This window comes from Mobula birostris, chromosome 16, assembly GCF_030028105.1.
Source record: "Mobula birostris isolate sMobBir1 chromosome 16, sMobBir1.hap1, whole genome shotgun sequence".
In the NCBI taxonomy this organism is placed as follows: domain Eukaryota; kingdom Metazoa; phylum Chordata; class Chondrichthyes; order Myliobatiformes; family Myliobatidae; genus Mobula; species Mobula birostris.
This window is the reverse complement of record NC_092385.1, coordinates 31,327,090-31,343,161: the sequence shown is the minus strand read 5'-3', so window position 1 is coordinate 31,343,161 and position 16,072 is coordinate 31,327,090. Positions and strand designations below refer to the sequence as shown.

Below are 16,072 nucleotides of genomic sequence, written 5' to 3'. Positions count from 1 at the left end.
AATATGGCATTGGAGTTGTGCTTAGCCTCACAGCCATAAGTATAGAGCGGGTAGAGCAGGGGGCTAAGCACACAGCTTTGTGGTGCATCTGTGCTGATGGAGATTGTGGAGGAGATGTTGTTGTAGCCAAGCCAGAACTTACAGCTAACAAAACACAACGGGAACTTTAATGGACTTGTAGCAGACCAGAATCAGAACTAGGTTTATTACTACTGATGTTCAGTACTGTGTAAAACTCCTATAGCTAGGAGGCCTAAGCCTTTTGCACAGTACTGTATTTGTCAATATGGAGTGGAGAGCAAGTTTGTAAATCTGGCAGAAGCAAAGAACCTTGGGAATGGCCAGCATGGAGCACTGTGGGAGGGGTGTAAAGTTTGACTTCTTATTTATTTTAATAATTCATTCTGGTCATAAAAATGCCAAATATTAAGAATGCCTTAAAAGTTGGTCATTGACTTCGGGAAGCAAGAGGACTACATACTGTACCAATAGTCTTGAGGTGCAGAAGGCTGAGAGTTGCAAGTTCCACTTGTAAATATCACCAACACCTTGACCTAGACTAGCCATGCTGATGCTCTGGCCAAGAAAGAACAGCAATGCCTCTGATTCTTCAGAACGCTATGGAGATTTCTCATACCCACAGTGACCCTCAACAATTCTGACAGATGCACCACTAAAAATATCCTATCTGAATGCATCAACACTTTGTATGGCAACTGCTCTGCCCAAGACCACAAGAAATTGCACAGAATTGTGAACATAGCCCAGTTTAGTCATAGTCATAGTTATACTTTATTGATCCCGGGGGAAACTAGATTTTCGTTACAGTTGCTCCATAAATAATAAATAGTAATAAAACCATAAATAGTTAAATAGTGATATGTAAATTATGCCAGTAAATTATGAAATAAGTCCAGGACCAGCCTATTGGCTCAGGGTGTCTGACCCTCCAACAGAGGAGTTGTAAAGTTTGATGGCCACAGGCAGGAATGACTTCCTATGACACTCTGTGCCACATCTCGGTGGAATGAGTCTCTGGCTGAATGTACTCCTGTGCCCAACCAGTACATTATGTAGTGGATGGGAGACATTGTCCAAGATGGCATGCAACTTGGACAGCATCCTCTTTTCAGACACCACCGTGAGAGAGTCCAGTTCCATCCCCACAACATCACTGGCCTTACGAATGAGTTTGTTGATTCTGTTGGTGTCTGCTACCCTCAGCCTGCTGCCCCAGCACACAACAGCAAACATGATAGCACTGGCCACCACAAAGTTGTAGAACATCCTCAGCATCGTCCGGCAGATGTTAAAGGACCTCAGTCTCCTCAGGAAATAGAGACGGCTCTGACCCTTCTTGTAGGCAGCCGCAGTGTTCTTTGACCAGTCCAGTTTATTGTCAATTCGTATCCCCAGGTATTTGTAATCCTCCACCATGTCCGCACTGACCCCCGGATAGAAACAGGGGTCACCGGTACCTTAGCTCTCCTCAGGTCTACCACCAGCTCCTTAGTCTTTTTCACATTAAGCTGCAGATAATTCTGCTCACACCATGTGACAAAGTTTCCTACCGTAGCCCTGTATTCAGCCTCATCTCCCTTGCTGATGCATCCAACTATGGCAGAGTCATCAGAAAACTTCTGAAGATGACAAGACTCTGTGCAGTAGTTGAAGTCCGAGGTGTAAATGGTGAAGAGAAAGGGAGACAAGACATTCCCCTGTGGAGCCCCAGTGCTGCTGATCACTCTGTCGGACACACAGTGTTGCAAGCACACGTACTGTGGTCTGCCAGTCAGGTAATCAAGAATCCATGACACCAGGGAAGCATCCACCTGCATCGCTGTCAGCTTCTCCCCCAGCAGAGCAGGGCAGATGGTGTTGAACGCACTGGAGAAGTCAAAAAACATGACCCTCACAGTGCTCGCTGGCTTGTCCAGGTGGGCGTAGACACGGTTCATCAGGTAGATGATGGCATCCTCAACTCCTAGTCGGGGCTGGTAGGCGAACTGGAGGGGATCTAAGGGTGGCCTGACCATAGGCCGGAGCAGCTCCGGAACAAGTCTCTCCCGGGTCTTCATGATGTGGGAGGTCAATGCCACCCATCTGTAGTCATTGAGGCCGCTGGGGCGCGGCGTTTTCGGCACAGGGATGAGGCAGGACGTCTTCCACAGGACGTTTCCATAGAAACCACCCTCCCTTCCACTAACCCTGTATATACTTCCTGTTGCCTCGGGAAAACAACCAGCAGAATAAAAGAGCCCTCCCACCTGATAATTCTCTCTTATTCCACCACCCCCAGCTCCATTGGGCAGAAGGTATAAGGGGACATGTACTACCAGATTCAAATGTAACTTCTATCCCGCTGATATAATACACTTGAATGGACCACTTGTATGCTAAGGATGAACACTTAATCTCTCAATCTATCTCATCACAGCCTTTGAACTTGAACCTTATCTGCCTGCATGTTTACACTTTCTCTGTAACTGTAACACCATATTCTGCTCTCTGTTATTCTTCCTTTTTTACTATCTCGATGTACTTAAGGGTATCATGGTTGGAGGAGGTAGTAGGGATAAGCGCCAACTGGCTATTAAGTGCTCCCAATGGTGTGCGCCTCAAATAGCCTCTGACAGCAAGTCCAGCTCCTGGCCTTCACGTGTGGCTTAGCTACTAAGCCCGGCAGAACCACTTCTACTGACAGGAGAAGGGGCAAAGGCAGGTTACTGGTGCCTTAAAATCAGTCGCTTTGGACAGACGAGGCTCATCAGCCATGCTTGGTAGCTCATCTCGGAGAAGAAAAACTCTGATCTCAAACCCCCTGCTGCCTTGCGGTTAGACCCACTCATGAGGAAGGCCTCGGAAGTAAACCCTGAGGGAAAATCCAGAGCTAGCATCCCTAAGACAGTCCTGTGTTGAGTTTAACACTGACTGGCAAGCTGCTGGTGCCATATTGTACCGGGTCTGCTGTCCCTTTGGATTAATCATCAGCCTGGAGAGGGGGAGCCCACTGCTCCCCACATCATACCACCCTGGCTTACGTACTGGCTTGTGTGTCACGTAGACAGGTAGGACACAACACCCATGGCTGACCTCAAAAAACAGAGAGGCTATCCTCAGCAGAGGCTTTGGAAAAGATCCAAAAGAGATATACCAGGCTGCTGCCTGGATTAGACAGAACATACTGTAAGGAGAACTTAGACAAACTTGTGTTGTTTCCTCTGGAGCGTCAGAGGCTGACAAAAGATTATAAAATTATACGAGGATTAGACAGCCAGTATCCTTTACCCAAAATACCTGAAACTAGAGGGAATGTAATTAATGTGAGAGGGAGAAAGCTCTTAGGAGATGTGCAGGGCAAGTTTTTTTATACTCAGAGTGGTGGGTGCCTAGAATGCACTGCCAGGGCTGGTGGTGGAAGCAGATGAAACACAGCATAGAAACATAGAAAATAGGTGCAGGAGTAGGCCATTCAGCCCTTCGAGCTTGCACCGCCATTCAGTATGATCATGGCTGATCATCCAACTCAGAATCCTGTACCTGCCTTCTCTCCATACCCCCTGATCCCTTCAGCCACAAGGGCCATATCTAACTCCCTCTTAAATATAACCAATGAACTAGCCTCAACTGTTTCCTGTGGCAGAGAATTCCACAGATTCACCACTCTCTGTGTGAAGAAGTTTTTCCTCATCTCGGTCCTAAAAGGCTTCCCCTTTATCCTTAAACTGTGACCCCTCATTCTGGACTTCCCCAACATCAGGAACAATCTTTCTGCATCTAGCCTGTCCAATCCCTTTAGGATTTTATACGTTTCAATCAGATCCCCCCTCAATCTTCTAAATTCCAGCCAGTATAAGCCTAGTCAATCCAGTCTTTCATCATAGGAAAGTCCTGCCATCCCAGGAATCAATCTGGTGAACCTTCTTTGTACTCCCTCTATGGCAAGAATGTCTTTCCGCAGATTAGGGGACCAAAACTGCACACAATTCTCCAGGTGTGGTCCCACCAAGGCCTTGTACAACTGCAGTAGTACCTCCCTGCTCCTGTATTCGAATCCTCTTGCTATGAATGCCAGCATACCATTTGCCTTTTTCACCACCTGCTGTACCTGCATGCCCACTTTCAATAACACCCAGGTCTCGTTGCACGTCCCCTTTTCCTAATCGGCCACCATTCAGATAATAATCTATTTTCCTGTTCTTGCCACCAAAGTGGATAACCTCACATTTATCCACATTAAGTTGCATCTGCCATGAATTTGCCCACTCACCTAACCTATCCAAGTCACCCTGCATCCTCTTCGCATCCTCCTCACAGCTAACACTGCCGCCCAGCTTCGTGTCATCTGCAAACTTGGAGATGCTGCATTTAATTCCCTCGTCTAAGTCATTAGTATATATTGTAAACAACTGGGGTCCCAGCACTGAGCCTTGTGGTACCCCACTAGTCACTGCCTGCCATTCTGAAAAGGTCCCATTTATTCCCACTCTTTGCTTCCTGTCTGCCAACCAATTCTCTATCCACATCAATACCTTACCCCCAATACCGTGTGCTTTAAGTTTGCACACTAATCTCCTGTGTGGGACCTTGTCAAAAGCCTTTTGAAAATCCAAATATACCCCATCCACTGGTTCTCCCCTATCCACTCTACTAGTTGCATCCTCAAAAAATTCTATGAGATTCATCAGACATGATTTTCCTTTCACAAATCCATGCTGACTTTGTCCGATGACTTCACCGCTTTCCAAATGTGCTGTTATCACATCTTTGATGACTGACTCTAGCATTTTCCCCACCAGCGACAGACCCATGAGTAAGCAGAGAATGGAGTGATATGGAGCATGTGGGGGGGCAAAAGGATTAGTATAAGTAGGCATCGTTAGCTTAATCAGTGTGGCATAACATCTTTGTCTGTACCTCAGCTGTACCATTGTCTTGTATATTCTAAATCTAAGAAGTTTTTAAAAAAAGGAGAGCCTACTCCATAACAACTGCTTGCTCTCCGTATCGTCCTGCCCTGGCTCGTTTGCGTACTGCTTGCATATCATGCAGACAGCTGGCATGCACCATCCACGGTCGACACCAACCAATGGAAAGCCTCAGAGACTATTTATGGAATGATCTGATTAGATGGGAAGCAAACAAAGATTTTCACCTTCTCAGTATATGTGACAATGTTAGATATACTACATGTTTAACTGAACAATAATGATACATATGTTCAGAGTACACTGCAAAAATTTGACTTAATCTTACTTTGGACCAAGTAATTATCTGAGTTTTAATTTGCAACTGTACTGGGAGTGGGGTGTGAGGAGGTCTTGTAATCAGACGAAAACTCCAAAGTTTGCTGCAACATGTTTAATTAAAATTCCATTAATCTATTTAGGTATTTATTTAGAGAAGCAGTGGGGATCAGGTCTTTCCAGCCCAACGAGCAGCACCAACCAGCAACCCATGTACTTACTACTAGCCTGATCACAGGACAATTTCAAATGACCAATTAACTTACTAACTGTTATGCCTTTGGACCGTGGGAAGAAACCTGCATGGTTGATGTGGAGAATGTACAATCCCCTTACAGACAGCACTGGAACTGAACTCCAAAGTCCGGAATGCCCAAGCAGTAATAGTGTCACACTAACTGCTACTCTACCGTGGTGCCCAGAATTCAGTATCACTTCTATGTTTCTCAACCAATCGTGTAAAGTGGGTGCACGGATGGAAAGAATACAACTTTACTTAAGCTCTGCCTTTGGAAACCTTGTTACAAACAGTATATGTAATGTGCACTGGATTGATGGCCTTTCACAGGAGTAAGGTAAATCGGAAATTAGGCAGACAAAGACTGCTCCAGATTAACTGATGTCAATCAACAATGTCCTCCTTTTGTCAATGCTTTGAACAGCTGGGACCTACTGAAATATTGAATTCATTGCTACTGGAAGGTGCTGCAAGAAAGCATACCCGGAAGTAATGGCAAAAGTCAAAAGGGTGACTGCAGTCCATTTGACAGAAGACACAATGATCTAACTTCATCAACAGAAATGAGGTCAATGGTGCACTCGCCCATATCTCAAAGTGTACATCAAGTTACTCCCTCATCTTCTCTTTTTAAACACTATCTCCAGTATGTCACTGGTCACATCTGCTCACCTTGCAAGTGCACTTATTGATCTCTGTCTATGCAATCTTTACCTCATGATCTGTGCAGCCACCGCTGACATTCAACTAGTCTTCACTGCACTCATGGTCACAAAACAAATGAGTACCATTACTCTCAGACACAAGTCTCACTTTCCCTCTTTGAGGAAAAGAGCACAGTCCATGCTAAGAGTCAGAAATTGAGGGGTGCCTTTCAGCCATCAAGTACAACAGCATGATCTAATCCATGGCAATGGAGATGACCAAACAAAGGATCTCACAGCTACCTGCTGCCAAAGTTCTTTCTCATCCAGCAAAACAGCACACAACATTCACTTATCTAAGCAAAGTGAGTGAAAAATAAAAGTGATTTACATGAAAGTTCTGAGCTATGTCCTTAGTAATCCATAATGTCTTCACTGGATACTGGAGAATGGCAATGACTTCTTCTCTAAGAAAGTCATTCGCACCAAGGGTTTATTACCACACAATAGTCTTACGAATCAGGATCTGAATTCTCAGAATCAAGTTTAAAATCACTGGCATATGTTGTGAAATTTGTTGTTTTGCGGCAGCAGTACATTGCAATACATAACAATAACTATAAATTCCAATAAGCATGCAGTAAGAGAGGGATGCCTCCTTTTTGAGGCATTGCCTTCTGAAGTTGTCCTCGATGCTGGTGAGGCTACTGCCCGTGGTGGAGCTGCCTTTTTCCAGTCCTGTGCAGTGGCCCCTCTAGAGCAGGTAAGGTCAGAAGTGGGGATGTTCGCAGATGACTGCACAATGCTCTGCACTACTCGTGACTCCTCAGATAGTGAAGCAGTTCATAGCCAAATGCAGCAGGACCTGGACAATATCCAGGCTTGGCCTGACAACTGGCAAGTAACATTCGAGCCACGCGAGTGCCAGGCGATGACCATCTCCAAAGAGAGAGGCTCTAATCATTGGCCCTTGACATTGAGTGGCATCATCATCACTGAATCCCCTACTATGAATATCCTGGGGGTTGCCGTTGACAGGAAACTAAACTGGTCTAGCCATATAAACATCGTGGCTACCAGACCAGGCCAAAGAGTAGGAATGCTGCAGTGTGTAACTCACATCCTGACTCCCCAAAGCCTGTCCACCAGCTACATGGCCCAGGTCAGGAGCATAATGGAATACTCACCACTTGCCTGGATGAGTGCAGCTCCATCAACACTCAAGAAGCTTGACACCATCCAGTACAAGGCAGCCATCTTGATTGCTACCCTTTCCACAAGCATCCAATCCCTCCACCATCGATGAACAGTTGCAGCAGTGTGTACTACCTACACGTTGCACTACAACAACACACCAAAGTTCCAAAGGCAACACCTTCCAGACCCATGACCACTACCATCTAGAAGGACAAGAACAGCAGATACTTGGGAACACCACCACTTGGAAATCCCCCTTCAAGTCACTCACCATCCTGACTTGGAAACATATTGCCGTTCTTTGTCAAGTGACGACTTACAAGTGACGACTTACAAGTGACGACTTACAAGTGACAGGTCAAGATCATGGAATTCCTTCCCTAACAGCACTGTAGGTGTACGTACAACTCAGGACTGCAGCGGTTCAAGAAGGCAGCTTATCACCACCTTCTCAAGGACAACTAGGGATGGGCAATAAATGCTGGCTTAGCTGGCGATGCCCACATTCCGTAAATGAATAAATTTTAAAAAAGACAGTAATGCAACTAGTTACACTGCTCCTGTTAAGATGTACCGGTATCTTTGGTGACATACCAATTATCCTCAAATTCCTAATGAAATATAGCTGCTGTCATGCCTTCTTTGTAATTGTATCAATATGTCGGTCCCAGGATAGACCCTCAGAGACTATCACACCCAGGAACTTCACTCTGTTCACCCTTTCCACTTCTGATCCCTCGAAGAGGGCTGGTGTGTGTTCCCTCAATTTCTGAAATCCACAATCAGACACAACGTTGTGGTATGACAACCAGCTGATCTATCTCTTCCTGTACGCCTCTTCATCACCATCTGAAATTCTGCCAACAATAGTGATGTCGGAAAATTTATAGACGGTTTGAGCTATGCCTAGCCATGCAATCCCTGCCAGAGCTGACATGCATCTGATTCTGTCTCTAACCTCAACCTGAATTGTTCTTCATCTTTAAAGGAGTTTTCTGTAGATCATACCTGCACATCTTGTATAGTTCTAGATCAGTAGTCTTGAATGCCACAGAGATAGCCCTTAGCAGACTACGAATCTCCTGGTTCATCCATGGCTTTTGGTTTGACTTGGTTACATCCAACTGAACAAATCTTCACACATTGATGGTCTGCTCGCTGTTCCCTCCACTAGCCTGCACACCCATGAACACCAACACGTTGGCTCATGTAATTAAGCGACAGTGTATGACAGAAAAGAGGCAAAGTGACAATACATTTTGAAGGACACAATGATATAATTGATGATGAACTCCGATCTTGAACACCATGCTATCAAAGAAGAAGATTCTACTGCAGCACTAACAAAGAACTTGGCAAATGCTAGCAAACTTATTGTATACTCATGTACAGAGCGTGGAACAGTCCATCTCAAGAACAAGTCATAGGCTTTTCCAAAGATGTCTTAGTCCATGAAAAAGTCATACCAATTACAAAAATTATCTTGAATAACAGCAAGGAATTCTATAGTAAGAAATGTTATGAAATTTTCCAGTTGCATTTGATCCATTGTGTTTAGAAAATTGTTTTAGTTACTGAGAAAAATATGGAAAAGATATTCAGGAATTGAATAGCTATATTATTGACTATAACTATCATAGTGAACACTTGATCAGAATCAAAAATTGTTTTCACTATTCATACGGAGCACAGAATACAGTGTTAGGCTGAAACAATTTTTTGGGCTTGCCAGTGAAGATTTTGACTAATCTGCATCAAGTCCAGCGTGTCACACTCTGCAGAACTATGGCAACTATGGATAAGCAGCGTCTTCCACAAATGAGAATAAAATACTCTCACAGAAACACACTGACTACAAACAAAAGGTAAAGACATTATAGGAGCTATAAGTCACACTGCACCAATGATAAAATAGTTAGTATATAAAAGGTATGTATGAAGGGAAAAAACAAAATTGTAAAAATCATTTTAAAAATTGTGTAGAAATCTCTTGAGGGAATAGAACTGTTTGATTAATTAATTTTTCAGGATAACGGCTTGTTAGCAACTATTATTGAAAACTCACTTGCTCCTGAATATACTAGTATAGAAACTTGCAACCTTTTAAAATATGAGACTAATGGACAGTTAGCCCAAGTGTGTGCTACTACAGGAATTTCTGAGAAGATTTGCATAGTGCATTTTGCAAAAACACACAGAACTTCACTGCCAGCAACTTACAGATTTCTGCCTTTAACTGCTCATACAAGTGCCAGGCATTGCTGCCAGATTTACGTGGTAATAATGGCAAGTGTAATAGCCTCCTCATAAAATCTAGGCCATTGTATGTCCATTGCTAACGTGGTTTAATACTGTAGGAAATCTTTAACAAGCACTTCACAGTGCCACCTGCAGGAGAAACGGGTATTTTAAGTATTGTATCGGCAAATATTTAACAATTTTAATTCACAACTCCTATGGAATTAAACATACAGTAGTTAGAAAGCATAACAGAATTGAGATTGGAGAAGGCATCGTATAAAACTAGTAATCTTTATTATACACCTAAATTTTAGTCCCTGTATTGTTTAAAGCTTGAGCTGCATTTGCCAGACTAATATTTTGATCATATTAAAACTTCCTTATTTTGTATGTATAGATAATATCTTCATCTATCTCATTTTGGTCAAACACACACAATCAGTTGTAGGTTTAATATCGTATGTTTTTTGCAACAGAGATGTAACTTGTGCAATGTAACCATCTGGTATCATACCTGCCCATGACTGCCATATATGACAAATGCAACATAAACAGCAAGGTACAAATAGCCTGATTCTGATGATGGGCCATTAACCCAACAAGATAAATCTGTTTTTCTGTACTTTGATGCTGCCCTATGTGTTGAGTATTCCAGTACTTTGTTTCATTACTGATAACTGTACCCTTTGAAGGTTGGCTGGCCACTATGACAGAAATGTAGCATTACAAGATCAAAATGCTCTACATGTGATACGATTCCATCTAGATAGAGAAGTTAACAGCCATTGCTTTCAGCACTGCAGATGCAGCTACATACATTTGACAGTAAGTATCCTAACTAGCAACAGCAGATTATTTATATAGATTCTCTTTGAGCATATGAGCTATGCATCCTGACATTAAGTTTGAATCCATGCTTGATTTTTATTATTTATTCAAAGTATAGGGTTTTTGCATCCTAATCCAGCAGAGCCCACATCCCGTGAAATATATGTTTTTAATTAACGGATTCAAACTTGATGTCAGGAGGAGCGGTTAAGGAAGTTCTAATGACTGCTTTCAAGCCAGTTCTTGGTGCTATGCAGGAAGACTCTGGTCCCAGGCGATAGGGATGCAGGCCGAAGAAGAAATCAACAAGTGGCAAGAAGAGGAATATCCTACTGCTATCTTCCATCGTTGCCATGCTGTTCATTCTGAGAAAATTATGTCTAAACCACGTGTAACCCAATATAAAATCTTTCACCGCAGTAAATATTTCACAGATAAATGCGCGGACAGCAGGAAGCAAACCACAAGCAGACATTCTGTAACATTAGTTTGCACAATTTGTGCAATACTTAAGTTTCAAAAGTGATTGCTTCAAGAGCTAATCTTGAATCTTAAAACTAAAGGGTTCTTTATACAAAATCTGAGAGTTGGCTTTTTTTAAGTGTGTTAGGTAATGTGATAACATGCCACATGTCTGGAGGAAACTAGAGCAATGACTATAAGGCAAAAATTCAGCCTATTTATATATTTACCTCACCTGAATAGGCTAAGTCTTGCTATAATCTAAATCCATAGATCTGATTGCTTCCAATAATGGACAAAAGAGAAAACAGTGATGTGTAATTTATGTTCTATTCATGAAGCATGTAATTGCTGCAAAGATTAATGCTTCATTATCTTGAGGCTTGACTTCTCAGATGCTCTCCTTGCCAATAGCCATCCACTGCAGACTAGTTTATCTGGAAACTAGGTTTAATGTCCAAAAGACTCTGTTGCTCTTTGTACTACAATGAATGGATTATGAAAATCTTTATTGCTTTGTTCAAATCCCCTTACGGAGTTCTTCTGCAATCTCCTTCAGTGGTACATCTGTCCGTAAACCCCTTCCGCTTGCAAGACTGACTACTGTAGTGTCTTCTCTTTACTGTTGTCATCTCTTCATGCAGCCTTGTCCTTAAAATCTTGGCAAGAGTGGTAGTTAGTCCTGTCGTCATCATCCTGTACTTCTGTTATTCGGCACTGTGCTACAGGTCTAACACGACTCTATTTCTGTTGGAATGCAACTGGTGCTTATCTTCCAACGACTCTATTCCAATAGATGCAGTTCCCTCAGGTTACTCAATGATGGTGTCCATTATATGCAAAACAACAGTTCCCTGCCACTTCTTTCAGTCTGATGATCCTTCGAGTATTGATCCACATTCCCACTCTGAACCTATACATAATTAATGCCAATACTTCCGCTTCTCTAGAATAACCCCATTAACCAACATTTTTCCATTTTACTTCACAGCTAACCATTAAAAATCTTCCCAAAATCTATCTTCTTGACTAACTACTACGCACCTCTAACTCTTACACATTGACTAATGTCTGTTCCTTTCATCCTCTTAATTTTTCTCATTGCCTTCTCTGCATGAATCCAAGTCTTTGGCATTGTATATGGAAGATTCACCCCCTATCAAATGTTCATAAACTCAAACTCTGCAATGAACATAAATGTTTTTTTCTTAATAAGCAATAAATATCTACCTGAAACTGTGACAGCTATTCAGACAATTTTTGACAACAAAAAGCTGGCCCAGGGGAAAATATCCCGATCAGTTAACAAGTCAAGAAATGAAATGATATTATATATGTAGTTAAACTCATTTTGACTGCTCTTTGCACAGTGAAGTATGCTGATATTCATTTATATTAATTGTTCTTCAAACAGTTATACTTCTCAAGAACTGGAACCACTTAATTGGGTTTTTGTTATTAACATACATATTGAAATCTGATGAGCTATTTATTATATTTGCATGTCATTCTTGCATAGTTTTTAGTAAACCAACCTTTTTATATGGAAAAACGTATCAATTTCCTTTTGATCTTAAAAAAGCCACCAGAATTGCTTTTCAGAAAGAATTACAATGAATTATGCCATAATTGAAATATTTCTGTCCAGTTCTTTGATGATTTAAAAATGACAAGGGTGACAAGTGATGGAAATATCAGGGTAAATAGCTTAAAGGGGTTTCTGACCCTAGACAATACAGGGAAACTAAATATGCACAGATGAAGTTAAGACATCCTGATTAATGACTTGTGACATTATTTCAATTCTGTCAGTGTTGTTTGGGTTCCAGAAGGGTTTGAAAGAAATGTTTGAAAGAAATGCTTCTATTGTACAATAATAAAAGAATGTTTCAATTTTAAAAAATGAAAACAATTGAATGAAATGTTGTCATTTACTGTATGATAATCTGTAAGAAATTTACTTATATCCCCAAAACCTGTACTCTCAAAGCAATAGCACAGAAATAACACAGCCTGCAAGTTTTCAAATTCACACACATTGTAATGTGGAGTATATGATTAATCTTCATTTTTATTTGGGTCACAATCCTGCAACTTGTTTAACAGCAACACGGAGACTACAGTGGTTCAGTAAAGTACCTAATCACAACCTTCACAGCAGCTAGTGCTAGGCTTTATTACCAGCATAATTTGTGAATAAATATTGTTTATAATTTTTTTAAAAATATCTTGCAATATTGTAATTATTTTATTCAAAGGGTATAACTGAAATGTATGACAGACACTGAATATGTGACAATAACTGAATATAAGAATGCTTTGCAACACACATCAAAGTTGCTGGTGAACCCAGCAGGCCAGGCAGCATCTCTAGGAAGACTGTACCTCTTCCTAGCGATGCTGCCTGGCCTGCTGCGTTCACCAGCAACTTTGATGTGTGTTGCTTGAATTTCCAGCATCTGCAGGATTCCTCGTGTTTGGGATAAGAATGCTTTATTTTACCACCTTTCACCAACTCTGCAATCTATATTTAAAACAATTTAATATCATGCACACCAGAGGTATCAACTGTAAGACAGAAAATAGGCAATTGTATCTATTATGAAGTTATGAAATTGTAATGTCTTTATTATTTTTCCAGATATCAGCAGCAGTTTTCGGTCATATTCCATATATCACTTCAGGATGTTCCGACTGTACTATAAACGGGTTACTTAATACATCTCAGAAATTAAATAACAGGATTTCGTATCTTAACCATGATTTAAACAAAGTTCATTTAACACTGAGAAAGCCGTGTTTTTCTTAAAACTATTTTTGATGCATCAATAAGCTAAACCAGCTCCCTGTATAATTGAGGAGGACAATGAATAGTAGTTCCTGTGATCACCACCCACTCTAATCGCATCAAGGTCGTGGTGCATCCTGCCGGCTGCGGTTGCAAGAGGCACTGAACTAGAGATCTCAGGCGTACAAGAGGAAATGATTATTGAGCTGGGAAGTGGTAAATTATAAGGTACCCTTGTGTCCAACAGTTGGTTCACTTAACGTATCAGCATTTCCTGAACTTCAAGACCCAAGCAGAAAAAAAGTAAGATAACAAGGAAATATTCCCGCGGATTTTCACTTTATTACCTCCGTGGAAATGGATTTGTCATCGATTTATTACGATTTATGATCGTTTAAAATCTTTTGGTTTTGTTGAACCAAGTGCACTACATTTCTCAGAACCAAAACTACATTGTAAAGAAAAAATATCTCCTTTCAAAGTGTTTTCAACATTCATTTCCGAAGTTTAAACTATTTTTTATAAAATATGCTGAAATACTAAATTTATTTTAATCTCTAATCCATTACTAGCGAAGGTGATGACGAAAAAATTCAGAGAAAAACCCTCAAAGATTCCTTTTTGGATACTTTAATTCATTAATCTACTTTAAACTGATTGTCAAAGTAGCCATAGTAGAGGTGATGCCTGTTTCAGAGAACGTGCATACTGTGATTTAATATTCTACAGTTTGCAACTGGGAAAAGAATAGTTCGTTAAAAAAAACAGTGCTTGCTTAAGTATCCGCCCGGCAGAGCCAGGAGTGCATTCCATTGGTCTCGATAAGGCAGGGGAGGCGTCTCTGGGAGACGTCAATGGTTTTCAGAATCCGTCGATTCTTCACCAACCACCCACCTCCCCCCCCCCCCAGCCACCCACCACCGCTCCCCCACCCCCCACCCCGCCCCCCTTCCTAAAAAGATCCGATCCTCGAGTTCTCGTCACCAGCACTGGAGAGTAATGTAAAAACTAGCCAGCACTGACTTCCCCCTGTACCTCCTCTAACATTATGTTTTCTTACTCAAACAATTTCGGATGCTACGTACGCAAAACACCAGCTCCCCTAGCACTGTTCAATCGAGGATAAAGTGAATGAAGGTTCCGAGTGCTAAGTTACAGTGGTTGACTGGTGTTGAGGGCTCTCTGTGCATAGTCGTAATCATGCGTCTTGTGTTTTGGGTAGGGGTAACGTTACTTCTCGTCTCCAGTATAGAAGGAACACCACAAATGTATGAAAGACAAGGTAATACTCGACTAAACCGTGAACTGTGCATTATCTACCGTTTGTTGCAAAACGTTATTTTATGTATTTTTAGAGAAAAAAATAAAATGAATATTTAACAAAACTTATTTGACATCATACACACTGGAACATAATTTTGTGACGATGTCCCATATTTTAAATGAGAATTTTATCTTGTTTCAGCAAAACTACGAGAGCAGCTGACGGTTTATGAAATTGTAACTCCCATTCGAGTGACTGAGTCCGGGGAACCTTTCCCAAACACGATGCACTTTAGAAGGAAAAAGCGAAGCGTTGATGCCGATCTCTGGGCCTTGGTAACCCATTACAGAATTAATGCTTTTGGGCAATTTTTTCATCTTAATTTAACTGCCGATTCTGGATTTATTGCACCTATATTTACCGTTATACACCTTGGAATACAAGCTAATCTCACAAACCCCCACGAAGAGGATACTGACACGAAGCACTGCTTCTACACAGGACATGTCAATGCTCAACCAGAGCACACAGCTGTGATTAGCCTCTGTTCCGGACTCGTAAGTATTTTAACCCTCTCCATACTGAATTGCATTTTGAACTTTTGGATAGAAATTGCATAATGACATAAGTTTGGAACTTCGCGTTTCTATGTTTTGTAGCCTTTTAGATATTATCACGACCCAGGGAGGGGGCGTATGTCTGAAAGTTGATCAGTTTTGTAAATCTGTATTAAGGGAGGTGAGATGCCCATTGACCTTCCCTTCTCTCGGTGAGATGGACAGCTCATCGCCACCCCCCACCCCTCACGCTCCCACCCAGTCAGCATCAGGAACACCTTCAGATGACTATCCCTAGATAAGACAGGCGAGTGGTGCAGACTGAGATTGTAGTCAGGTCAGTTCGCACGGTATGACACGGCATCTAGGGAGCCTGGGAAGAAGTTCTGGTGAAGTTTGCGTCAGCACCGCTGTGAATGGAACAGACGGGCCGCTCTTCTACGTACACTACAACGCACAGTGCCCCGATCTGGAAACATTCTGCTTGTGCACGGCGTCATCAATTCCCTAACCTTGCATCTTCCTACTTCATATCCCAAGTGACGAACTCGATCTGAACAGGAAACTTCAATACATCACAAACTTAGGTTTCGGTTTGTGAACTAAG

General features: G+C 41.8%; 1 protein-coding gene and 1 long non-coding RNA gene across 5 annotated transcripts in view; one reads left to right on the top strand and one right to left on the bottom strand.

Annotated features, from left to right (window-relative positions):
• LOC140211084 (uncharacterized) overlaps positions 1 to 16,072 on the bottom strand; it is a 360,478-nt gene that overhangs the window by 344,014 nt on the left and 392 nt on the right. The gene's annotated exons all lie outside the window — the stretch shown is intronic.
• Positions 14,609 to 16,072, top strand: part of adamts9 (ADAM metallopeptidase with thrombospondin type 1 motif, 9) — a 267,099-nt gene continuing 265,635 nt past the window's right edge. For both annotated transcript variants that reach the window (XM_072280518.1, XM_072280519.1), the window contains exons 1-2: positions 14,609 to 14,926; positions 15,110 to 15,465. In XM_072280518.1, coding sequence (XP_072136619.1) covers positions 14,776 to 14,926; positions 15,110 to 15,465 — 507 coding nt within the window. In that variant the 5' untranslated portion in view covers positions 14,609 to 14,775. The remainder of the gene's footprint in view (positions 14,927 to 15,109; positions 15,466 to 16,072) is intronic.